Source organism: Oncorhynchus tshawytscha, unplaced genomic scaffold (genome assembly GCF_018296145.1).
Source record: "Oncorhynchus tshawytscha isolate Ot180627B unplaced genomic scaffold, Otsh_v2.0 Un_contig_6607_pilon_pilon, whole genome shotgun sequence".
In the NCBI taxonomy this organism is placed as follows: Eukaryota; Metazoa; Chordata; class Actinopteri; order Salmoniformes; family Salmonidae; genus Oncorhynchus; species Oncorhynchus tshawytscha.
In genome coordinates this window covers 105,261-129,416 of record NW_024609668.1, presented here as the reverse complement: position 1 = coordinate 129,416, position 24,156 = coordinate 105,261, and the positions used below count along the sequence as shown (strand labels likewise).

The window sequence follows — 24,156 nt, the reverse complement described above, 5'->3', positions numbered from 1 at the left end:
TCGTCCTGTATGGTCACCATCATCCTCCTCCTTTCATGTGACTTCTGGACAGTCAAGGTGGGTGGGGTCACAGTTTGACGTGGTACAACTTTATTTTGTCATACCCTTTTCACACTATCGTGTTGGTCTGGGATATTTTATTTTCACAATGCCCTTTCCCACATGTTTCCAGCGATTGTTGGATGTGCAACCAGGCCAGGCTAGCACAGCTTGACAGAGTAGTGTGAAAAGGGTCAAAGTTGCCTTTGTTTTATAGGTCCAGTTGGTCAGTGATCCCATTGTGTTTCTTTCAGAATGTGTCTGGCAGGTTGATGGTGGGCCTCAGGTGTGGTGGAACCAGGTGGATGAGGATGGACAGAGCCACTGGGTGTTTGAGTCCAGACCAGTACGGTTGCAGTATAGTCCATGACTGTATTTGTATTTATTACGGCTCCCCATTAGCTGCTGCCAATGCAGCTGCTACTCTGCCTGGGGTCCAAACACATTAAGGCACTTACATATAAAACAAAAGATAAAACAGTACATCATGTAACCACAACATATCTACAATACAAAATGTATAATACCATATTACAATATACGTATGTGCTAGTAGTTGTATGTGTGTGTCTGTACATTTGTGTGTCTCTTCACAGTTCCCACTGTTCCATAAGGTGTATTTTTATCTATTTAAAAAAAAAAAAGTCTGATTCTACTGCTTGCATAAGTTACCTGATGTGGAATAGAGTTCCATGTAGTCATGGCTTTATGTAGTACTGTGCGCCTCCCATATTCTGTTCTGGACTTGGGGATTGTGAAGAGACCTCTGGTGGCATGTCTTGTGGGGTATCCATAGGTGTCTGAGCTGTGTGCTAGTAGTTTAAACAGAAAGATCGGTACATTCAGCTTGTCAACACTTCTTACAACAACAAGTAGTGATGAAGTCAATCTCTCACGCACATTGAGCCATGAGAGATTTACATGCATATCATTAATGTTAGCTCCCCGTGTACATCCAAGGGCCAGGCATGTTGCCCTGATCTGAGCCAATTGTGATTTTCCAAAGTCCCTCGTTGTGGCACCTGACTACACTATTGAACAGTAGTCCAGGTGTGACAAAACTAAGGCCTGTATGAGCTGCCTTGTTGATAGTGTTAAGAAGTCAGAACAGCACTTTATTATGGACAGACTTCTCCCCATTTTAGCTACTGTTGTATCACTATGTTTTGACCATGACAGTTTACAATCCAGGGTTACTGCAAGCAGTTTAGTCACCTCAATTTCCACATTATTCATTACAAGGTTTAGTTGAGGTTTAGGATTGATTTGTCCCAAATACAATGCTTTTAGTTTTAGAACTATTTAGGACTAAGTTATTCCTTGCCACCTGTTCTGAAACTAGCTGCAGCTCTTTGTTATGTGTTGCAGTCATTTCAGTTGCCGTAGTAGCTGACGTGTTGAGTCATCCTCATACATAGGGATTTTTGATTTTTGGCTTTACTCAAAGACAGCGGCATGTCATTAGTAAAGATTGAAAAAGTAAGGGGCCTAAACAGCTGCCCTGGGGAATTCCTGATTCTACTTGGATTATGTTGGAGAGGCTTCCATTAAAGAACACCCTCTGTGTTCTGTTAGACAAGTAACTCTTTATCCACAATGTAGCAGGGGGTGTAAAGCCATAACACATATGTTTTTCCAGCAGCCGACTATGATCAATAATGTCAAAAGCCGCACTGAAGTCTAACAAAACAGCCCCCACAATATTTTTATCAATTTCTCTCAGACAATTTGTTTACTGTAAAATAGCATTGTATCTGGTCAAGAAGGTTACTACGGGTTGGTAACAGGCTGAGTGGAGTTGTAGTTGTGCCTGTCTATTAGTTTAGTTTTCATTTATTTATTCGCACCCACAAAATACAAGTGAAAGACAAACAGTGCCGATAAACAACCAGGTGCGTTTGGAAATCCAAGAGGGCTTATATGAAAATTGCACCCCCCCCAAAAAAAACAGTATATAGAAAATCAGACTGTTCAATCAATTAAACAAAGCACAGAGTCTACGACTGAAAGAATTGCAACAACTAAGACTTCTGTAGACACGTGCTTAATTTTCCCAACTCTCTGTAGGCAACCAGTAGAAAAGTTCCAACCAACTCTGAATCACAGATCTTCTGGCTGGGTCTGGTTGTGTGTCCAGTCCTCTGGGTCATCTTTGTGTTCAGTACTCTCTTCTCCTTCAAGTTTAAGTGGCTGGTGGGTTCAGTACCTTTCCTTTCTCCATTTGAATTTAGACATCTCTAATTTCCCACCCGATAATTAATATGTCAAACCTAGTATGAAGCTAGCTATATGATTTAACATAAACAGATACATGCATTGTTTTGGGTTCTCAAAGAAACATAAATAATCACAACGCATTGCATTTTTATGTCATGTCCCCTTGCAGGCAGTGGTGATCATGGGTGTGGCATTGCAGTGGGCCAACCTGTATGGATATGTGCGATGCAAAGTAGGCGGGAAGACCAACTTGAGGAGCATGGCAACCAACTACCTTGGCAGCCAGTTCTTCAAACAGGTATATAGTTCTTATTTAAAAACAGACCATATTAGACATTTCAGCTCATAGGTAGCAATTTGGAGGATAATAAACACCAACTCATCTTTTAATTTCGACTACAATTATATTTCCCATTTGAGATCGGGTTCAGTTGCAACATGGACTACTTTTGTCTGTGATAATATATGATATTTCTGCCATCTAAACATTCATGTTTGTTTTCTTTATATAGGCAATGGCCAAACAGGGACCTTAGAGGTGGATGTGCAGAGAGAAGAAACATTAGCATTTCTGCTAATGTAATATTTTATGTTATCAAGAGGATCTTGCCTTGCTTTAACTGAGGCATAGGCTACTGTTATTTTTCTTAATTCCTGTTGAACAGGTGGAAGGCATCTCTCTATTCTGAGGGCACGGGGTTGTTTCCCACCGAGTCCTACAAACGATGTAGTATAAAACTAAGAGACTACTAGTTTTCTTTGTATGTTTGTTTCATTTGTTTTCCTGCTAACTATTCAAAATACAACCTTGTTAATGATTGATAACTGCTGATTGTAATATAAGACATTTGTAAATATTATATTTACATAAAATGTCTGGGTGAATGAATAAAAACAAAAGTGTGTGAGTCAAGTGAGTTGTAATAATATCATGCAATGTCCACACTAAATGCAGCCAATGGAATTTGTCCTTGGAAGTTTGGCGCAAAGAAGCAGAAGCCACTTGACTAACCATCAACAACCCTTTTAATTAACCTGTGGTTCAGTTGGCTAACTCATTTACCTGGCAGGGGGTGAACTGTTTTACAAATGCTTGACAATAAAATAGTAAAGTTATACCTAAAAAGAGAATTGTTAACAGAATGACTGCGACAGATGAAACATATTTGTGGAGAGAGAAGATTGAGGAGAAGCTCAAACGGGTAACGTTAGGCTCGCTGGCTAGTTACAGTAGCTAGCCTTAGCAAATCAAGTTATCATCCATGAACTAGGACTAACGTTAGCAGCTGTAGCTTGTATCTAGTAACATGCCTGGGTTAGGGTGTCATTCAGACCACACAATGGCTAGTGAACACTTCACATGTCTGTCCAAATATTATATGACATTGCTTGCTAGAGTAGTAGACTTACTAACGTTTTGACTATTTGTATGAGAACTCACTGTAGCCTCATTAAATGCGACAATAATATGTAAGGAGAGCTAACGTTAGCCAAATTAGATGAAACTAGCTAGCTACCAATCCGTTTTCTTCTCAAGGATCAAGATCTGCTGACATTCGTTAGCGACAGCCTCAAAAGAAGTGATCAGCTGACTAAAGGCATGGTAAGATTAATCTGAAATCAAAGAACTTGAATCCTCTTACCTAAGCTAGCTAACTGTTAGCTACCTGACTTGTGTTCAACTAAAGTTACTGTGTCACAGATATGAATTAAATCAGTGCTTGAAATGGGCCAGAGCTCACTGGAACTGAGTACCACACCTCAAATGTGCTACTACTTGAGTTCTTACAGAATATTATTAGCTAAAACGTATTGGTGAGTTAATGTTTTGAATTGCAAATGAAGTAGAGTTCAAATGCCATGTCTTAAGATAGCTTCAGTTCTATGCAAGCTTTAACGTGAGACAGTGTAGCTCAAGGTGTGGTGTCCTAGGTGTCCATTCTCTCGTCGTTGGAGGGCCGTTTGGAGCACCTGGAGAACTCAGTCATTCCCATGCACGACAGCACACAGAACCTACTGCAGCTGAAGGGGACAACGCAGAAGACATTATTCTACCTGGACGATGCCATCAGCCATTACCAAGCCGTCCGAGACACAGACAAGGTCATCATACAGGGGTGAGAGTAGGGGAGTAGGGAGAACGATGTAACACACACACTCACACAAGCCCCATATTTGACCTCGTATACCCTATTCACAATACTGTGTGGAGTTGGCCTGCACTGGCCTGGTTAGATTACATTTAGTTGCTGGAATTATACTGGAAAAGGACAATGATCCAAGCCAGCACAGTTCGTATTGAGAAACCACGAGAGAGTGAAAAGAGTACCACTGATGTTCTGTTAATTGAGGTTCAGTATGATGTTCTGTTAATAGAGGTTCAGTATGATCTGTTAATAGAGGTTCAGTATGATGTTCTGTTAATAGAGGTTCAGTATGATGTTCTGTTAATAGAGGTTCAGTATGATGTTCTGTTAATAGAGGTTCAGTATGATCTGTTAATAGAGGTTCAGTATGATGTTCTGTTAATAGAGGTTCAGTATGTTCTGTTAATAGACGTTCAGTATGATGTTCTGTTAATAGAGGTTCAGTATGATGTTCTGTTAATAGACGTTCAGTATGATGTTCTGTTAATAGACGTTCAGTATGATGTTCTGTTAATAGAGGTTCAGTATGATGTTCTGTTAATAGAGGTTCAGTATGATGTTCTGTTAATAGACGTTCAGTATGGGTCAAGGGAGAAGGAGAGGGAGAATAGTCATATTTGTGTCAACTATGTGTGTCAAATACATGACTGATCAACTGATAATTTCTGTATGTACATGTGTTTCTTTGCAAAGGCCTACAGGAAGACTTTCTGACTATCTAGCCTGTGTTCACCGACTCAAGAAAGCAGAGGAGTACTTTCAACAGGAAGACCCGGACGGGCCTGAACTGAATATGCTGGTAACACTGTCTTCATGTATTTCTGTTGCCATCTCTAATTCAATCAAGCCAGGTTCTCTTTGTAGAAGTATGAATACTATCAAACAGTTGGACAAGAGAATAGAGTATGCTTCGCTTCAGTGAAAGGGTGCTCATTAATCACAAGATGCCTTATTTTACTAGAAGATATGGTCGCTATTAAATCTTAAATCACTACAGTCACTATCCAATAACTGTTAGATTTAAATCACTATATAGACACTATCCAATAACTGTTAGATTTAAATCACTACAGACACTATCCAATAACTGTTAGATTTAAATCACTATATAGACACTATCCAATAACTGTTAGATTTAAATCACTATATAGACACTATCCAATAACTGTTAGATTTAAATCACTATATAGACACTATCCAATAACTGTTAGATTTAAATCACTATATAGACACTATCCAATAACTGTTAGATTTAAATCACTATATAGACACTATCCAATAACTGTTAGATTTAAATCACTACAGACACTATCCAATAACTGTTAGATTTAAATCACTATATAGACACTATCCAATAACTGTTATTAGATTTAAATCACTTCATAGTCACTATCCAACTGTTAGATTTAAATCACTATATCCAATAACTGTTAGTTCCTCCGATTTGAACGTACAGCACACACTGAGTGTACAAAACATGAACACCTGCTCTGTCCTTGCCACAGACTGACCAGGTGAAAGCTACGATCCTTTATTGATGTCACTTGTTAAATCCACTTCAATCAGTGTAGATGAAGGGGGGGTGACAGGTTAAAGAAGGATTTTTAAGCCTTGAGACAAGCTAGACATGGATTGTGTATGTGTGCCATTCAGAGGGTAAACGGCAAGAAACAATATTTAAGTGCCTTTGAACGGGGTGTGGTAGTAAACTAAGATCTCTAAACCACAGTTGGGTTCAATTTCAGGAAGTCCCCTAAAATTCTCATTTCAATTCTCTTCAATGCTTTTCAATGAGGAACATTTGGAATAGGAACTGACATTTGGTTTACTTTCTAAATTGACTGGGTTTGAAATGGAATTGACCCCAATACTACTCTATCTGTTTTTGCAGAGAGGTCGTTTAGAGAGTGCCAAGTCACAGCTGGAGTCCGAGTTCCATGTCCTGTTGGGGCGCTACAGCAAGCCAGTGCAGACAGTCAGAATCCTGGATGTCCTGGACAAAAGTCACTGAATGGGTCTGCAGGCGGAGTGGAGGAGGTACAACTCATACCCCAAACTAGGCTTCAGGACATCATCTCCATCTCCACCTGGCTGATAGGTAAGGTAGTGGTGCTGCCCATCTCCACCTGGCTGATACTGTAGGTAAGGTAGTGGTACTGCCTGTTCACCTGTAGTATGTCTGTCACGAACAGGAGGAGGTCCCTACTCTCAGCATTCTTGTCCATGTTGTAAACCAGGGTTGGGGTCAATTCCAGTAAATTGCCAAATGAATGATGTCAGTAATCAGATGAGGAAATGATGTCCAATCCAGATTCAATGATGTCTTTTCAGTGAGGAAAATGTTGCAATTGGAATTTGTTTTTCCAGATGAAAACTTTCCAGGTGAAAATGAAATTGAGGGTGTTAATAATGTCAACCCTGAGGATGCTAAAGTTTAACCACATAATTCAGTGGGATGCTAATGATGGTCCAGATGTTCTTTAGGAAAATGAAGTATTAACTGAGGGTGTTAATGATGCCCAGATGAGGGTGAACCAAAATCCAGATGATGTTAAAGGCAGAGTGCAGATGTCAAATGAGGATGCTAATGATGTCAGTGTTAATCCAGGTGAGGGTGCTAATGATGTCAGTATTAATCCAGATGAGGATGCTAATGATGTCAGTGTTAATCCAGGTGAGGATGCTAATGATGTCAGTGTTAATCCAGGTGAGGATGCAGCTCTGACAGCTAAGAGGAGAGTCTCTGCCAGCAAATTCAAAACACGGTCACTGGAAAGAAACCCATCCCACCACTCTCTGGGAAAACTGGAGCCCAGCAGCTTTTTCACCAATAAGTCCTACTGCTCCAAACTTAAAACACAGTCTCTAGGCAGAAAGCCATCAATAGAAAACAAGCCATCAATGGACTCTCTTGGAAAACTGAAAGCAAACAGCCTGTTCACCAAGATGATCGGCCTGAAGTCATTTGGTAAATTCAAAACGCTGTCCCTGGACAGAAAGCCATCACTAGACAAGAATCCATCACTAGACTCCCTTGGAAAACTGGAATCCAGTAGCTCTTTCACCAAGGTATCCACCTCAAAGCCGTGCAGCAGACTGAATATTCCCGATATTAGACAACCATCTTTGGAGTCCATCCCATTTCTGCCTAGAGACTCCACCTCCCATACCTTCCCATCTTGCAAACCCAAGCCCCCAGCTTCCACCTCCTACATCCTGCCATACTTCAGACCCAAGCCCAGCTCAGCCTTTGGTAAGTTAAACGCAGCCTTGGTGGCATCTCTTCTATTGAGACGGTGGAGGCGTATCTGTATCAATTAGCTTTCTTAAATATACGTAACTGAACTGACGTTTTGGTGAGGGCCAAGACCCTCCCACATGTCACCTCTGGGGGTTTCCTGACCTCTCCCTGCACAATTATCCTTCACTTCATTGTATTATTATATGTTTGTTGTCTCTGTTTCTTTATGTTCTAGGGCTTGTGTATCTGTAACACGGTTTATCTCTGCCACAGCGGACCTAGGATTCGAACCTGCGTCCCAACAGCACAACATAAACACCCGTTGCTCCATTGATCAGTGGTCATGGTAATCAGTCGTGCTGTTATTGTTCCACAGACCTCAAGGCCCACTACGCCATGGTGCGCTCCAATCAGTTGGACTGCTCCATGAAGGGTTTGAAGGACCACAAGAGTAGGAACCTCCTCTACCCGGTGTTGCAGAGCAGGCGTGTGGATTCTGCCGTCAAGAAGAACAAAAAACAGGTCATGAAAGTCCACCTTGCACACCACCTTCATGATGGTTATACAGTGCCTTGCAAAAGTATTTATCCCCTTGGTGTTTTTCCATTTTTTTGCATTACAACCTGTAATTGAAATGGATTTTGATTTCGATTTAATGTAGTGGACATACACAAAATATTCCAAATTGGTGATTTTTTTTTTTTTTATTGTTTCAAAAAAAAAAAAAAACTGAAAAGTGGTGCGTGCATATGTATTCACCCCTTTGCTATAAAGCCCCTAAATAAGATCTGGTGGAACCAATTACCTTCAGAAGTCACATAATTAGTTAAGTAAAGTCCACCTGTGTGCAATCTAGGTGTCACATGATCTCAGTGTATATATACACCAGTTCTGAAAGACCCCAGAGTCTGCAACACCACTAAGCAAGGGGCACCACCAAGCAAGCTGCACCATGAAGACCAAGGAGCTCTCCAAACAGGTCAGGGACAAAGTTGTGGAGAAGTACAGATCAGGGTTGAGTTATAAAAAAATATCTGAAACTTTGAACATCCCACGGAGCACCATTAAATCCATTATTAAACAATGTAAAGAATATGGCACCACAACAAACCTGCCAAGAGACTCAAGGACCAGGCAAGGAGGGCATTAATCAGAGAGGCCACAAAGAGACCAAAGATAACCCTGAAGGAGCTGCAAAGCTCCACAGTGGAGATTGGAGTATCTGTCCATAGGACCACTTTAAGCCATACACTCCACAGAGCTGGGCTTTACGGAAGAGGGGTCAGAAAAAAGCCATTGCTTAAAGAAAAAAATAAGCAAACATGTTTGGTGTTCGCCAAAAGGCATGTGGGAGATTCCCCAAACATATGGAAGAAGGTACTGGTCAGATGAGACTAGAATTTAGCTTTTTGGCCATCAAGGACAATGCTATGTCTGGCACAAACCCAACACCTCAAGAACACCACTGTTTTTCATCGGCAGGGACTGGGAAACTGGTCAGAATTGAATGGAGGTTCACCTTCCAGCAGGACAATGACACTAAGCATACTGCTAAAGCAACACTCAATTGATTTAAGGGGAAACATTTAAATGTTTTGGAATGGCCTAGACCTCAAAGCCCAGACCTCAATCCAATTGAGAGTCTGTGGTGTGACTTAAAGATAGCTAGTCAGTTTTGCCTTGAAGTATGGGCAAAAATCCCAGTGGCTAGATGTGCTGCTTATAGAGACATACCCCAAGAGACTTGCAGCTGTAATTGCTTCAAAAGGTGTCTCTACGAAGTATTGTTTGTTTTGTCTTCTTTCTTGTTTGTGTCACAAGAAAAATATTTAGCATCTTCAAAGTGGTAGGCATGTTGTATAAATCAAATTATACAAACTCCCAAAACATCTATTTTAATTCCAGGTTGTAAGGCAACAAAGTAGGAGAAATGCCAAGGGGTGAATACTTTCACAAGCCACTGTAGACACAGTTACAGGGGATGCTTTTCTGTTTGCACATTCTTTTGTGAACATATTACTAAGCATGCCATGGATCCAGGTTTCCCTAAAATAATTACCCTTTATTTCTTATATCAAAGTACTTCCTGGTTATATATAGGACTCTATATCAAACTTCCTTGTAGAATAAAGGATTCCTTATATCAAGGTACTCCCTGGTTAAATACAGTTTTCATTAAACTATAGATAGATGATATGTAATGTTAATGATATTTCCATGGCACTCACCCTTTCACTCCTGTCTTGTGTCACTAGGGCGGGACAGCATATTACACATTGAGATTGAGACCTACATGGCCTGCATCACAGCCTTCTTGTCCCTGGCCAAGAGTGAATACACCATGGTGTCCAAAGTCTTCCCTCTGAACTGCTCCAATACCTTTGAAACTCTCATCCAGGTCAGAAGTGAAGGATATTAAAATGTGATGAATAAAATATTACAACTTTATTGTCAATGTCTGCACAACTGTGAATGTTTGCTTTTGGCTATTATAAGGCTTCACAGTGGCCAGATGATTGACAAAACAAACAAACATTTCATATGGGGAGCTCTTCATAATGGAGCTCATTACAGGTGTATAACCATCATGGTTATATATACACATGGTTCTACATCTTACACTACCGGGGTGATGTGGATTTATTTGGACTCCCTGGCTGTCGGGATGATTCTTGACCAATGATGATTATGTACATGTTATGTACGTGTTATGTACAGTTTTATGTACAGGCTGTTATGTACATGATGTACATGCCGTTATTATGTACATGTTTATGTACATGGTGTTATGTACATGCTGTTATGTACATGGTGTTATGTACATGTGTTATGTACATGCATGCTTATGTACATGTTATGTACATGCTGTTATGTACATGGTGTTACATGTGTTATGTACATGGTGTTATGTACATGCTGTATGTACATGGTGTTATGTACATGTTGTTATGTACGTGTTATGTACATGCTGTTATGTACATAATCTTGCACTGCAGCACTTTTGTACTTTGATTATGAGTTTATTTAATGGTCTTGAGAAGGATGTGCTCATGAGGGTGTTTAATGTCTGTTTTTATGTGGTGAAGTCAAGACAAATGTCCACATTGTGTGGACAATAAAGTTGTTCTAATTTGTAATTGTAATCTTATTTCCTTCAGGTGGCTCTGAACCAGCTGATCCAGAATGGGGAGAACATTGTGTCCTCTGTCAGACGAGCCTGTTCACGTCACGACTACACAGCCCTTGTCGCCATGTTACCTGTCCTGGGCCGTCTCTGGAGGAGGACAAAGAGTTTAACACGTTACTAAAGGTGCCATATAATCCTGAGAGGACAGTGTAAAATTGAGCTTTCTCTATTGTTGTGTGCTCAGGGGGTCAGGGTCGGGTCTTGGTTGGGGACAGGAGGTGTCATGGTCAGTGGTTTTGGGGTCAGGGGTGATCATGGTTGGGGTCATGCTTAGGGGTGGGGTCAGGGGTGCCATGGTCAGGGTCAGGGGGTCAGGGTTGGGGTAAATTATATTTCAATTCCAGTCAATTCAGAAACTTAACCAAATTCCAATTCCAGACTTTCCTCCTTGAAAAGCATTGAAGAGAATTGGAATTTCAGTGTTCCTGAATTGTCTGGAATTGGGGTCAGTATACTGAGGGAAATGTACAGTCGTGGCCAAAAGTTTTGAGAATGACACAAATATTAATTTTCACGAAGTCTGCTGTATATACTCCAGAATGTTATGAAGAGTGATCAGATTCTTTGCCATGCAAATGAACTGAATCCCCCCCAAAAATTCCCACTGCATTTCAGCCCTGCCACAAAAGGACCAGCTGACATCATGTCAGTGATTCTCTCATTAACACAGGTGTGAGTGTTGACCAGGACAAGGCTGAGATCACTCTGTCATGTTTACTGAGTTCGAATAACAGACTGGAAGCTTCAAAAGGAGGGTGGTGCTTGGAATCTTGTTCTTCCTCTGTCTACCATGGTTACATGCAAGGAAACACGTTCCGTCATCATTGCTTTGCACAAAAAGGGCTTCACGGGCAAGGATATTGCTGCCAGTAAGATTGCACCTAAATCAACCATTTATCGGATCATCAAGAACTTCAAGGGGAGCGGTTCAATTGTTGTTAAGAAGGCTTCAGAGCACCCAAGAAAGTCCAGCAAGCGCCAGGACCGTCTCCTAAAGTTGATTCAGCTGCGGGATCGGGGCACCACCAGTACAGAACTTGCTCAGGAATGGCAGCAGGCAGGTGTGAGTGCATCTGCACGCACAGTGAGGCGAAGACTTTTGGAGGATGGCCTGGTGTCAAGAAGGGCAGCAAAGAAGCCACTTCTCTCCAGGAAAAGGTCAGGGACAGACTGATATTCTGCAAAGGTACAGGGATTGGACTGCTGAGGACTGGGGGCAAAGTCATTTTCTCTGATGAATCCCCTTCCGATTGTTTGGGGCATCCAGAAAAAGCTTGTCCAGAGAAGACAAGGTGAGCTCTACCATCAGTCCTGTGTCATGCCAACATTAAAGCATCCTGAGACCATTCATGTGTGGGGTTGCTTCACAGCCAAGGAGTGGACTCACTCACAATTTTTGCCTAAGAACACAGCCATGAATAAAGAAAGGTACCAACACATCCTCCGAGAGCAACTTCTCCCAACCATCCAGGAACAGTTTGGTGACGAACAATGCCTTTTCCATCATGATGGAGCACCTTGCCATAATGCAAAAGTGATAACTAAGTGGCTCGGGGAACAAAACATCGATATTTTGGGTCCATGGCCAGGAAACTCCCCAGACCTTAATCCCATTGAGAACTTGTGATCAATCCTCAAGAGGCGGGTGGACAAACAAAACCCCACAAATTCTGACAAACTCCAAGCATTGATTATGCAAGAATGGGCTGCCATCAGTCAGGATGTGGCCCAGAAGTTAATTGACAGCATGCCAGGGCAGATTGCAGAGGTCTTGAAAACGAAGGGTCAACACTGCAAATATTGACTCTTTGCATCAACTTCATGTAATTGTCAATAAAAGCCGTTGACACTTATGAAATGCTTGTAATTATACTTCAGTATTCCATAGTAACATCTGACAAAAATATCTAAAGACACTGAGACAGCAGACTTTATGAAAATTAATATTTGTGTCATTCTGAAAACTTTAGTCCACCACTGTATTATTATGGCTGACTGTGTGATGTCATGTTTCATATTGCCTGTCAGTGCACAACAAGCGGCACCTTGGCCAAGTTTTCCAAACTCGTTACATCTATGAAGACCCTGGCAGCCAGAGCACTGATGGACTTTTCTGCTCACGTCAAGGTACGACATTCTAACCATTCAAAGATTGTTTTAGTTGGAAGGACTTTGAAATATAGAACATTTCATCATCCAGCAAGGGAACCTCTGACTGGATCGTTGTAATGATATGATTTAATCAGACAGACAAGCGGGTGAGTTTCCCAAAAGCTTCATAGCACTGAGATCATTTATTTGGGCCGTGATTGCGCACATTCCAATGACTAAAACGATCTGGAAGCTTTGAGAAACTCAACTCCAAATTGTAATTTTCCCCTTTCTCTCACAGAACAACCCTGATAGGGAGAGTATGTCCAAGGATGGAACGGTGCATGAATTCAACAGCAATGTAACAGCTCTCTTTTCTGATGTTTCCTCTCCATCAGTTTCCATTCAATTAAGTGAATCAGTAATGCCGATGTGCTTATCTAGATTTGTGTAAGGACAAGGGTGTTTTGTTCCAGAGGGGGTTTGTTTCCTTATATTTTTGCATCATGGGATACTAGACAGAAGACACATGTCAGTTTCTCACTAAATGTAGAATAAAGTATCTTTTATTTTTTATCCCATTTGAACTGACCTAACTAAAGATGTCTAATATGTTAATTGTTCTCTTACTGTCACCAGACAATTCTATTCCTGCAGCAGTTGCTGTCCTTTGCAGATGCTGTTCGGTCCATCCTTTATCCTCATGATGTAGACAGTGACACAGTAACTATGGAGGTGTCCAGTAGTGTTCAGGTGGACGTTCAACATGACACTGGTACGGAGTGTTTCTCTTTGTTTATTAGATTGAGTTTTTCGGTTACAAAACTAGATGGTTATTAGATGGTTGGTTTTTCCTCATTGAGATAAGATGTAGATATAGAATTGTTTTGTTCACCAGATGCAGATGAATCAGAAGAACAGCCATCAGACAGTCAGGAGTCCAAGGGGAATGACAATCAGAGAGCACTGAGTCCTTATGTCTGTGAGTGTTCAACATGGCTGTGTCTAATATCCAGAATGACCTTGACAAGGGCAAGACGCTAACCGCTTGGTCTTAAGGCGCCCGCATGCTTCAGTTCAGCTGGCTTGCCAGTCGAAGTCGAGTGGGCTCGCATACCTTCGCTAAAAATTATTTTAAAAAGTGGCAATAGTATCGGTTTGTCCATTTTGAGACACCGTGAGACAGTTTACACTTCCTCAAAATAATCAAATCAAATTTTATTGGTCATATACACATGGTTAGCAGATGTTAATGCGAGTGTAGCGAAATGCTTGTGCTAGGTCCAACAGAGCAGTAATATCTAACAAATTCACAACAACTACCTTATACACACAAATGTAAAGGATGAATAAGAATATGTACATATAAATATATGGATGAGCCGATGGCTGTGCGGCATAGGCAAGATGCAGTAGATGGTATAGAGTACAGTATATACATATGAGATGAGTAATGTAGACATGTAGACATTATTAAAGTGACTAGTGATACCCTTTATTAAATCCATTTATTACATTTATTGGCCAGAGATTTGAGTCTGTATGTTGGCAGCAGCCTCTTCATGTTAGTGATGGCTGTTTAACAGTCTGATAGCCTTGAGATAGAGGCTGTTTTTCAGTCTCTCAGTCTAGCTTAGATGCACCTGTACTGACCTCGCTTGGATGATAGCGGTGAACAGGCAGTGGCTCGGGTGGTTGTTGTCCTTGATGATCTTTTTGGGCCTTTCTGTGACATCGGGTGGTGTAGGTGTCCTGGAGGGCAGGTAGTTTGCCCCCGGTGATGCGCAGCAGACCGCACTACCCTCTGGAGAGCCTTACGGGGTTGTGGGGGAGCAGCTTCCTGATTTGGCGGGTGATACAACCCGACAGGATGCTCTTGATTGTGTTTGTGAGTGTTTTAGGCTCACAAGCCAAATTTCTATTCAGAATTTATCTAAGATAGCTCAAGAATTATGTCATTAATTTGCACGTTTTGCAGAGATCTTAGTTGCGCAACTTTACATCTAACTAAGATGTTTGGTGCTGTTTCTCAATGAAAAATATGATAAAACGAGTCGTCTCTCATTGTATGACAACAAAGACTTTACTGAAGAATCCCTACTGTTGACCAATCACAGACGAAGGGGGTAGACTTCAGCTACCGACTTCAGCCTGCCTCAAGAAAAAAAATGTGTGTGCCCGAACAACTGAAAAAAACCCTTTACCGAAGTACAAAACGAAGAAAACGTCACAAAATGTTGTCATAATATATGCACAAACTCTTCCGAACTGTTTTGGCTGGGAAGCATGCGGACGCCATTAAGCTAAGGCAATATGCTGGCTTCTGGCTTTTGGCTCCAAAGAAAGTAAATTCGATACTGAGGTCCCATAATCTACTTCACACCCCTGATTATGAGTCAGAATCAGCTACAGGTGGTGTTTAGTTCAAGTGCCTTGACTGCCCCCATGTGGTGGTTATGTGGTTTTGCATGAGGAACATGAGGGTGGCTAGTGTTTTAATAGGGAGCCTTGACTGCCCCCCTATGTGGTGGGAGCTATGTGGTTTTTTACATGAGGAGCCTTGACTGCCACCATGTGGTGGCTATGTGGTTTTACATGATGTTCATGATTTCCCTTTTCCAGGTAAAGTGCTGGAGCATCTCCAGTACAACCTACAGAGTAAGGCCAAGGTGTACGAGGACCACGCCCGGGGCCATCTTCCTCCTCAACAACTACAACTACATCCTCAAGTCAATGAAGAAGTAGGCCCTCTCTTGTACATTTCCAGTGGGTGTTAGCTGTAATATTCAGTGTGGATGAACCATTGCTTGAGTCTGGCATTAGGCCTTGCATATTAATGAACAAGGTGTTGTGAAAAAAATTCTTACACAGGGACACTCAAAGCAATCTTAAATGAACCATTGTTTATTGTCAGCGCGCTGGAGAGGTTCCAACCAACTCAATGCACCATTGTACACATGTCAATCAGGTGCTCTGCCTGGGCAGTCCCCGCAGTTGTCTTATATATGACTATACATAGACAAGTTATATTTGCATGATTTAGCATAATTCATTAATCATTACCATCTTGTTTCATTCATGTGACCGGTCAATACTGGTTCATAACATGTTACTGACCAATACTGTTTCATAACATGTGACAGACCAATACTGTTTCATAACATGTGACAGACCAATACTGGTTCATAACATGTGACAGACCAACACTGTTTCATAACATGTGACAGACCAACACTGTTTCATAACATGTGACAGACCAATACTGTTTCACAACATGTGACAGACCAACACCTCACAAGGCCTCTTTCTCTCTAAGCTGAAACCTTGAAACTGAGATCTTTTTGTTTGTTCTCAAACATGGTAGTTCGTTCAAGAAACACGATCTGGGCGTACTGCCAAATTGCAGCTACTGATAGGTGATTTGTACAGTCAGCTACTTGCGTGAACGCAGAAATTGGTTTGTAGAACAGCAGATGAATAGAGCACAGAAATTAGTTATAAGATAATGTTTATTAGGCAACAAATGGAAGAAAACAGTCAAACAGGGAGGGGAGGGACCACCTGGAATTAAGAAATGAGAAACGCACATTTTATTTTTTTTTTCAGTTACAAAACATTTTTAAAACTTTTTTCTGTGGCGTGCCCTAATGAATACGAATCTGGTCATGCAGTTTACCAGAATGCGTTCCAGAACAGTCCGGAACTATAATAAATCTTCATTTGAGACATTAGAGATCCCTAAGGTTGAGATATAAACTAGGCCTACACAACAAAAATTATCACTCAAAGTGACCTACATTTTGACTTTCCATGTACTTTAGTTCAGGGTTGTAAGTGAATTTGTCACAGCTCACAGGGGTGGCAGACTAGCTATGACAGGGACATCTACCTGCAGGTCATCTCTGTTTGAAGTGGTTAAAACCAGCGGCAGGGATCCGGAGGTTGAGTACGGGAACTGATTGAGCAACAGAAGCAGGTGTACCAGCACAGGTGAGGGACCAGGAATCCAGAGGAGGAAGAAGGAGTGATGGAATCTAACATTGTCTAACATTAGTCCTGATCATTATGTATTATTAGAAGAGACTAGCTGCCTCCCGCTAGCCTGAAATCCACAGCCTTTCTGCTAACATTCCACTTTTTTGTACTCCCTGTCATTGCTAAAACATGTTTTGCATGACAAGGAGTGGAATGATGACAGGAACAGATTGGTAACCAGGTTAGCATACTGCCCTTTACGGCTGGTGAATCATTGTAAATCATTAAATGCAACTTCCTCCTCAAAATGATATTCATCTGTTCAGCTTTTCGGCTCTGGATATGCTGCTAATATTGTCAACTCTGGGAATATTTTAAAAACACCCATATATCCTGTGAGATCCTGGCACTTGCTTTCCCTTGGAAATGTAATGTTTTGAATCAAATTCCCCTCTCTGGTGTGGGTTGACTAATCTACCAGCTCATGTTTGTTGCCTAGGTTTATGATATTATAATATAGATTATACGGTGGTCATACATGCTCATGACAAGTGTTATAATGCATTATAACTGCATCAAAATCCATTATAACTGCATCATAATGCATTATAACTGAGGCTTTAAGTGAAGCATTACCATTACTTCACACGGGACAATGCTACATTAAATCAAGTATCTTATGCTACAACTTGAATACAATGTATTTGTTACATGCTTCGTAAACAACAGGTGTAGATGAACAGTGAAATGTTTACTTGTGGGACCATCCCAACACTGCTGAGAGAAATAATAGGAAAATAATAACACGAGGAATAAATCCACAATGAGTAACGATAACTTGGCTGTATATACGGGGTACCAGTACCAAGTCGATGTGCAGGGGTACGATGTAATTGAGGTAGAGAATAAACACTAACAGCAGTGTATTAGATAAGTCAAAAGAGTTCATGCAAAACGGGCCAATGGAGATAGTCCTGGTACCTATTGGTTAACTTTTTTACTATTTAGCAGTCTTATGGCTTGGGGGGTATAAGCTGTTCAGGCTTGTTGGTTCCAGACTTGTGGGCAGTCCAATGAATGATTATGCTACTGAACATGACTGATCTGTGCAGTGAATGTGTGTGCAGTTGGTTGAAGGTGACCGAGTGCCTGACTGAAAAGAATCTGCCCACCTTAAGCCAGGTGACAAGGTGAGGGTAGATGTTTTGATACTGTATATTAAATTAAAAAGGAGATGTATCAAATTACACTATCTACCTTTAAGTGGATTTGCTTGTTTTATTCAAACCTAATCACACCTTTTCTATTCTTCATATGTCATCACCATCGGGCTTCAGTTGAAAGAAAAAGACTGTCAGGTGATTAAAGACAAGTTCAAGGTAAGACAAGGAGGCCAGATTCCTCAATGTACCTAAAGGATCTGTTTCAGTACTAGTGATGGGGGGTCGATACAGATAAATATCGAGGTATTATCTTGACGATATAACGTATCGTTTTGACAATACCGCAATATTATATTTGTGCTAGTTGGTTGTTCCTGCACTAAACTCCAGTATGTTTCCTTCATAGCTTGTTCTCCATCTTCATTTTAAATAAGGTGCCAATTTATTAGGGAAACAATTTGTTTTCAGCACTTTTATTTCCATGACTCATCAAAACTAGTTTTCTCATGTCTGTCTCTCGTCTCAGCAGCAGACATATGGTGAGCAATATGTTTGGAACATCGAATCGCAATAAAATCACAGTATCGAATAGCAATACATATAGAATCATGAGAATCACAATACATATAGAATCATGAGAATCACAATACATATAGAATCATGAGAATCACAATACATATAGAATCATTAGAATCACAATACATATAGAATCGTGAGAGAATCACAATACATATAGAATCATGAGAATCACAATACATATAGAATCATTAGAATCACAATACATATAGAATCGTAGAATCACAATACATATAGAATCGTGAGAATCACAATACATATAGAATCATGAGAATCACAATACATATAGAATCATGAGAATCACAATACATATAGAATCATGAGAATCACAATACATATAGAATCATGAGAATCACAATACATATAGAATCATGAGAATCACAATACATATAGAATCGTGAGAATCGCAATACATATAGAATCATTAGAATCACAATACATATAGAATCATGAGAATCACAATACATATAGAATCATGAGAATCACAATACATATAGAATCACAATACATATAGAATCATGAGAATCACAATACATATAGAATCATTAGAATCACAATACATATAGAATCATGAGAATCACAATACATATAGAATCATGAGAATCACAATACATATAGAATCATTAGAATCACAATACATATAGAATCGTGAGAATCGCAATACATATAGAATCATGAGAATCACAATACATATAGAATCATTAGAATCACAATACATATAGAATCGTGAGAATCACAATACATATAGAATCATTAGAATCACAATACATATAGAATCATTAGAATCACAATACATATAGAATCATGAGAATCACAATACATATAGAATCATGAGAATCACAATACATATAGAATCATGAGAATCACAATACATATAGAATCATGAGAATCACAATACATATAGAATCATGAGAATCACAATACATATAGAATCATGAGAATCACAATACATATAGAATCATGAGAATCACAATACATATAGAATCATTAGAATCACAATACATATAGAATCGTAATACATAACATATTGGCACCTAAGTATCATGATATTATGGTATGGTGAGGTCCCTGGCAATTCCCAGCCCTAATCAGTACCTCTACACAACAACCCTTATTCATACTCACAAACAGAATGATCATAAACGTCTAAACCCAACATGTCAGCTTATTTTATATTTTTAGATGTTATATATTTTATGACTGCTGCAAGATGAATTGCCTCTTTGAGGACATTAAAGTTTTTAATCTGAATGTCAGCTTAGTATTTATGGGGCACCGTTTGTGACATGCTATATTTATGGACACCAAAGATTGTAATGTTTGCATTTTCTGTTACAAAACAGTGCCCTCATATGTGATAACATGACGGTCCCCCCCAAAAAATGATATGACCTTTGACCTCATGTCGTCCAGAGCTTCAACGAGGGCCTGGAGGAACTGTATAAGGCTCAGAAAGCGTGGGCCATCCCAGACAGAGAGCAGCGCCAGGCCATCTGTCAGGCCCAGAGAGAGATGGTGTCCAAGGCCTACACAGCCTTTCTGCTGAGGGGAGTCATGGCATATCACAGAGCTTATGACTGGAGACTGCTGCTGCATTCAGAATCAACCCCTATTCCCTAGCTCTTACTTCATAGCCCCTATACCCTACTCCCTAGCCCTTACTCACTATTCCCTAGCTCTTACTTCATAGCCCCTATACCCTACTCCCTAGCCCTTACTCACTATTCCCTAGCTCTTACTTCATAGCCCCTATACCCTACTCCCTAGCCCTTACTCACTATTCCCTAGCTCTTACTTCATAGCCCCTATACCCTACTCCCTAGCCCTTACTCACTATTCCCTAGCTCTTACTTCATAGCCCCTATACCCTACTCCCTAGCCCTTACTCACTATTCCCTAGCTCTTACTTCATAGCCCCTATACCCTACTCCCTAGCCCTTACTCACTATTCCCTAGCTCTTACTTCATAGCCCCTATACCCTACTCCCTAGCCCTTACTCACTATTCCCTAGCTCTTACTTCATAGCCCCTATACCCTACTCCCTAGCCCTTACTCACTATTCCCTAGCTCTTACTTCATAGCCCCTATACCCTACTCCCTAGCCCTTACTCACTATTCCCTAGCTCTTACTTCATAGCCCCTATACCCTACTCCCTAGCCCTTACTCACTATTCCCTAGCTCTTACTTCATAGCCCCTATACCCTGCTCCCTAGCCCTTACTCACTATTCCCTAGTTCTTACTTCATAGCCCCTATACCCTACTCCCTAGCCCTTACTCACTATTCCCTAGCTCTTACTTCATAGCCCCTATACCCTACTCCCTAGCCCTTACTCACTATTCCCTAGCTCTTACTTCATAGCCCCTATACCCTACTCCCTAGCCCTTACTCACTATTCCCTAGCTCTTACTTCATAGCCCCTATACCCTACTCCCTAGCCCTTACTCACTATTCCCTAGCTCTTACACTCTAGCCCCTATACCCTACTCCCTAGCCCTTACTCACTATTCCCTAGCTCTTACACTCTAGCCCCTACTCCCTAGCCCTTACTCACTATTTCCTAGCTCTTACACTCTAGCCCCTACTCCCTAGCCCTTACTCACTATTCCCTAGCTCTTACTTCATAGCCCCTATACCCTACTCCCTAGCCCTTACTCACTATTCCCTAGCTCTTACTTCATAGCCCCTATACCCTACTCCCTAGCCCTTACTCACTATTTCCTAGCTCTTACTTCATAGCCCCTATACCCTACTCCCTAGCCCTTACTCACTATTCCCTAGCTCTTACTTCATAGCCCCTATACCCTACTCCCTAGCCCTTACTCACTATTTCCTAGCTCTTACACTCTAGCCCCTACTCCCTAGCCCTTACTCACTATCCCCTAGCTCTTACTCTCTAGCCCCTACTCCCCAACTACTCCTGTAGATCTGTGCGGATTGGATGGATACAAGCATTATGGTAATACCTTCATCTTGCCTTCTGATTGGCCTAGTGAAAATGTTGTCGTATTGCTTCTACCTATCCAATCCTCTTAGATCTGCAAGGGTGGCTAGGGAATAGGGGTTCATTTGGAATTCAGCACACATAAGGTGGTTGAATAACTGATTTCAAATATTGTAGGTGAAACTGGGATGTCCCATGTATGTTTGGTACAAGACATGGGTTATTTTATTCACCACTGTCCAATATTGATGTGCAGTAAGAATTTCATACAGAACGCTGGTACAGTGATATTCATTATGGTCCTTTGCCTGTACTTTACACAGATGTGACCATGATTTCTCCAAACACCCTGAGAGATACCACAAATACAGCCCAGCGCAGGTGGAGGAGATGATTGAGAGACTATTTGATATCTCAGCCTGAGGTTGAGAACCTGCTTAGTTAGGAGATAATATAAGGCCTTCACACTGCCTCTATAGCAAATAACACACTATTAATTTGTTTGCACACTACTAATACTACAGCTTCAGTCCCCATTACATGTATTCATTAGAGTTCTAGGCCTCTATTCTGGGGATTATAGCACTACAGTCCCCATTACATGTATTCATTAGAGTTCTAGGCCTCTATTCTGGGGGATTATAGCACTACAGTCCCCATTACATGTATTCATTAGAGTTCTAGGCCTCTATTCTGGGGGATTATAGCACTACAGTCCCCATTACATGTATTCAGAGTTCTAGGCCTCTATTCTGGGGATTATAGCACTTCAGTCCCCATTACATGTATTCATTAGCGTTCTAGGCCTCTATTCTGGGGGATTATATCACTACAGTCCCCATTACATGTATTCATTAGAGTTCTAGGCCTCTATTCTGGGGGATTATATTACTACAGTCCCCATTACATGTATTCATTAGAGTTCTAGGCCTCTATTCTGGGGATTATAGCACTACAGTCCCCATTACATGTATTCATTAGAGCCCTAATTGCTAAATGTATTATTACACATATGACTGGCTAGTTCTAAACATGTTTAAATAAATATTGTTAAAGCCCTACTTCAGAATAAACACATCTAGTTATTTTACCCAGAAATGCAAAACAACTAGCTTTTTGTTTGTGCTTGCAAAACTTCTGAAGACCCAAATACACCAATATTTTTAAAATGGTTGTTAAAAGCGAATAAAGAATTTATGACCAGAAATCTAATTGGTTGATCTTACATTGAGAACCAAAGGAGAAATATAAAATGACGACTGCATAAACAATGAGAATGGTGAGATAGATACAGAAACAGATCAAGTCCACTTTGTTGGCAAAGCGATGGTGTATAGCATTTTTCTGGTCTTGTGCAGCCATTTTGTTGAGAAACTTCACCACCTTCTGGAGGGCTGTATTCTTCTCTTCCGCTGAGGCTTTAATATCAGACTTGGATTCTAGACAAAGTAAATGAGAGGAAAAAGGATAACCTAATATTAATATAACATGATTAAATAAAGATGTACAAATTGACAGTTTTCAGTGACAGATGAAAGATCAAATGGAGTAGCTGTCCAGACCAGCGTAAACGCCAGACAAATGATGCTAACAAGAAAAGATGCTGGGAAAGACGTCAACTGCATGCTTTAACTGCAGCTAAAGGGTACGAATTAAAAGGTTGAGCATTAAAATACAACTTGACTAGTTTATGATGATGAAAGTCATTTATGGGGTACCCAGTAAAACTGGTTGCAGTAACGTCATTATGACTTCATGGTCAGGTTATAAATGGTTGTATAAGGACGTTTTGTTAATGTCTTTGGAAACCATGAAAATATCTTGCTCTGTGGATAACTGAGATGACAGAAGAATGAAAACATTTACCCTCTTCATTGTCTGTGTCTTTAAGTAGTGAGTCTTTGGACTTGGAGAGGCTGCAGGGCCAGAGAGTGCCACACTTAGCCAGGCGTGTGAGCACCATAGACTGCAACGTGCTCAACACCAGGATGACCAAACAGAAACAGAAGTGCTTTCCTATGGAGAACAACGAGAGAGATGTGTGAGTGTTATATGGTGGCAGAGAGGTCCTGTATACATGAAACTGACATCAGTGTGCTGCTACCAGTATATCTTTCTTTACTGTCCCTGTAACATACCGGGCTGGAAATAGTGAAACTCTGCACCCAACGGATCACTGTTGCTGTTCAGGAACACTGCTCCCAAATTGACAACATACCAAACTATTGAGCTGCAGAAAAATATTGAATTCGATAGCTCCCTTGGCGACATTTCAAGCTAGCTGTGAAATAAGCTTATGGACCATTCTTAACTCTGTTACATACACACCGTTTATAACAAAATGCTGTTTCATTCTGGTGCATTACACACAGGACACTCACGGATGATGGGGCTGCACTGGCCTCCTCCAGGCAGTAGGTCGTTGAGGATGATGAGGAACATGATGAAGCTGAGAACCAGTGTAACCTTGAATGAGATACGCCGCCCCCTCCCAGTGGCAGGGAGAAGCTCACCACATCTGCCACAATGATCAGTATACTGGGCAGGACCAGGGACAGAAACGGGTTTTCAGACC

The 24,156-nt window shown here is 40.9% G+C and overlaps 1 protein-coding gene and 1 pseudogene across 1 annotated transcript; both read left to right on the top strand.

Moving 5' to 3' along the window:
• Window positions 1–9: 9 nt before the first annotated feature.
• Window positions 10–3,169, top strand: LOC121845418 (Golgi apparatus membrane protein TVP23 homolog B-like). Its single transcript, XM_042316765.1, has 5 exons — window positions 10–57; window positions 308–385; window positions 2,107–2,232; window positions 2,426–2,554; window positions 2,769–3,169. Exons 1-5 carry the CDS (start codon window positions 10–12, stop codon window positions 2,790–2,792), a joined length of 405 nt encoding a protein of 134 aa, XP_042172699.1. The 3' UTR covers window positions 2,793–3,169.
• A 141-nt stretch (window positions 3,170–3,310) lies between these two features.
• LOC121845417 lies at window positions 3,311–22,167 on the top strand (annotated as a pseudogene).
• The last annotated feature ends 1,989 nt before the right edge of the window (window positions 22,168–24,156 follow it).

Coding starts and splice junctions, on each gene's coding strand:
- LOC121845418 (XM_042316765.1), top strand. CDS start 10: ATGGTCACCATCATCCTCCTCCTTTCATGTGACTTCTGGACAGTCAAG. Junction 386..2,106: donor GGGTGTTTGAGTCCAGACCA/GTACGGTTGCAG, acceptor AACTCTCTGTAG/GCAACCAGTAGAAAAGTTCC. Junction 2,233..2,425: donor CCTTCAAGTTTAAGTGGCTG/GTGGGTTCAGTA, acceptor GTCCCCTTGCAG/GCAGTGGTGATCATGGGTGT.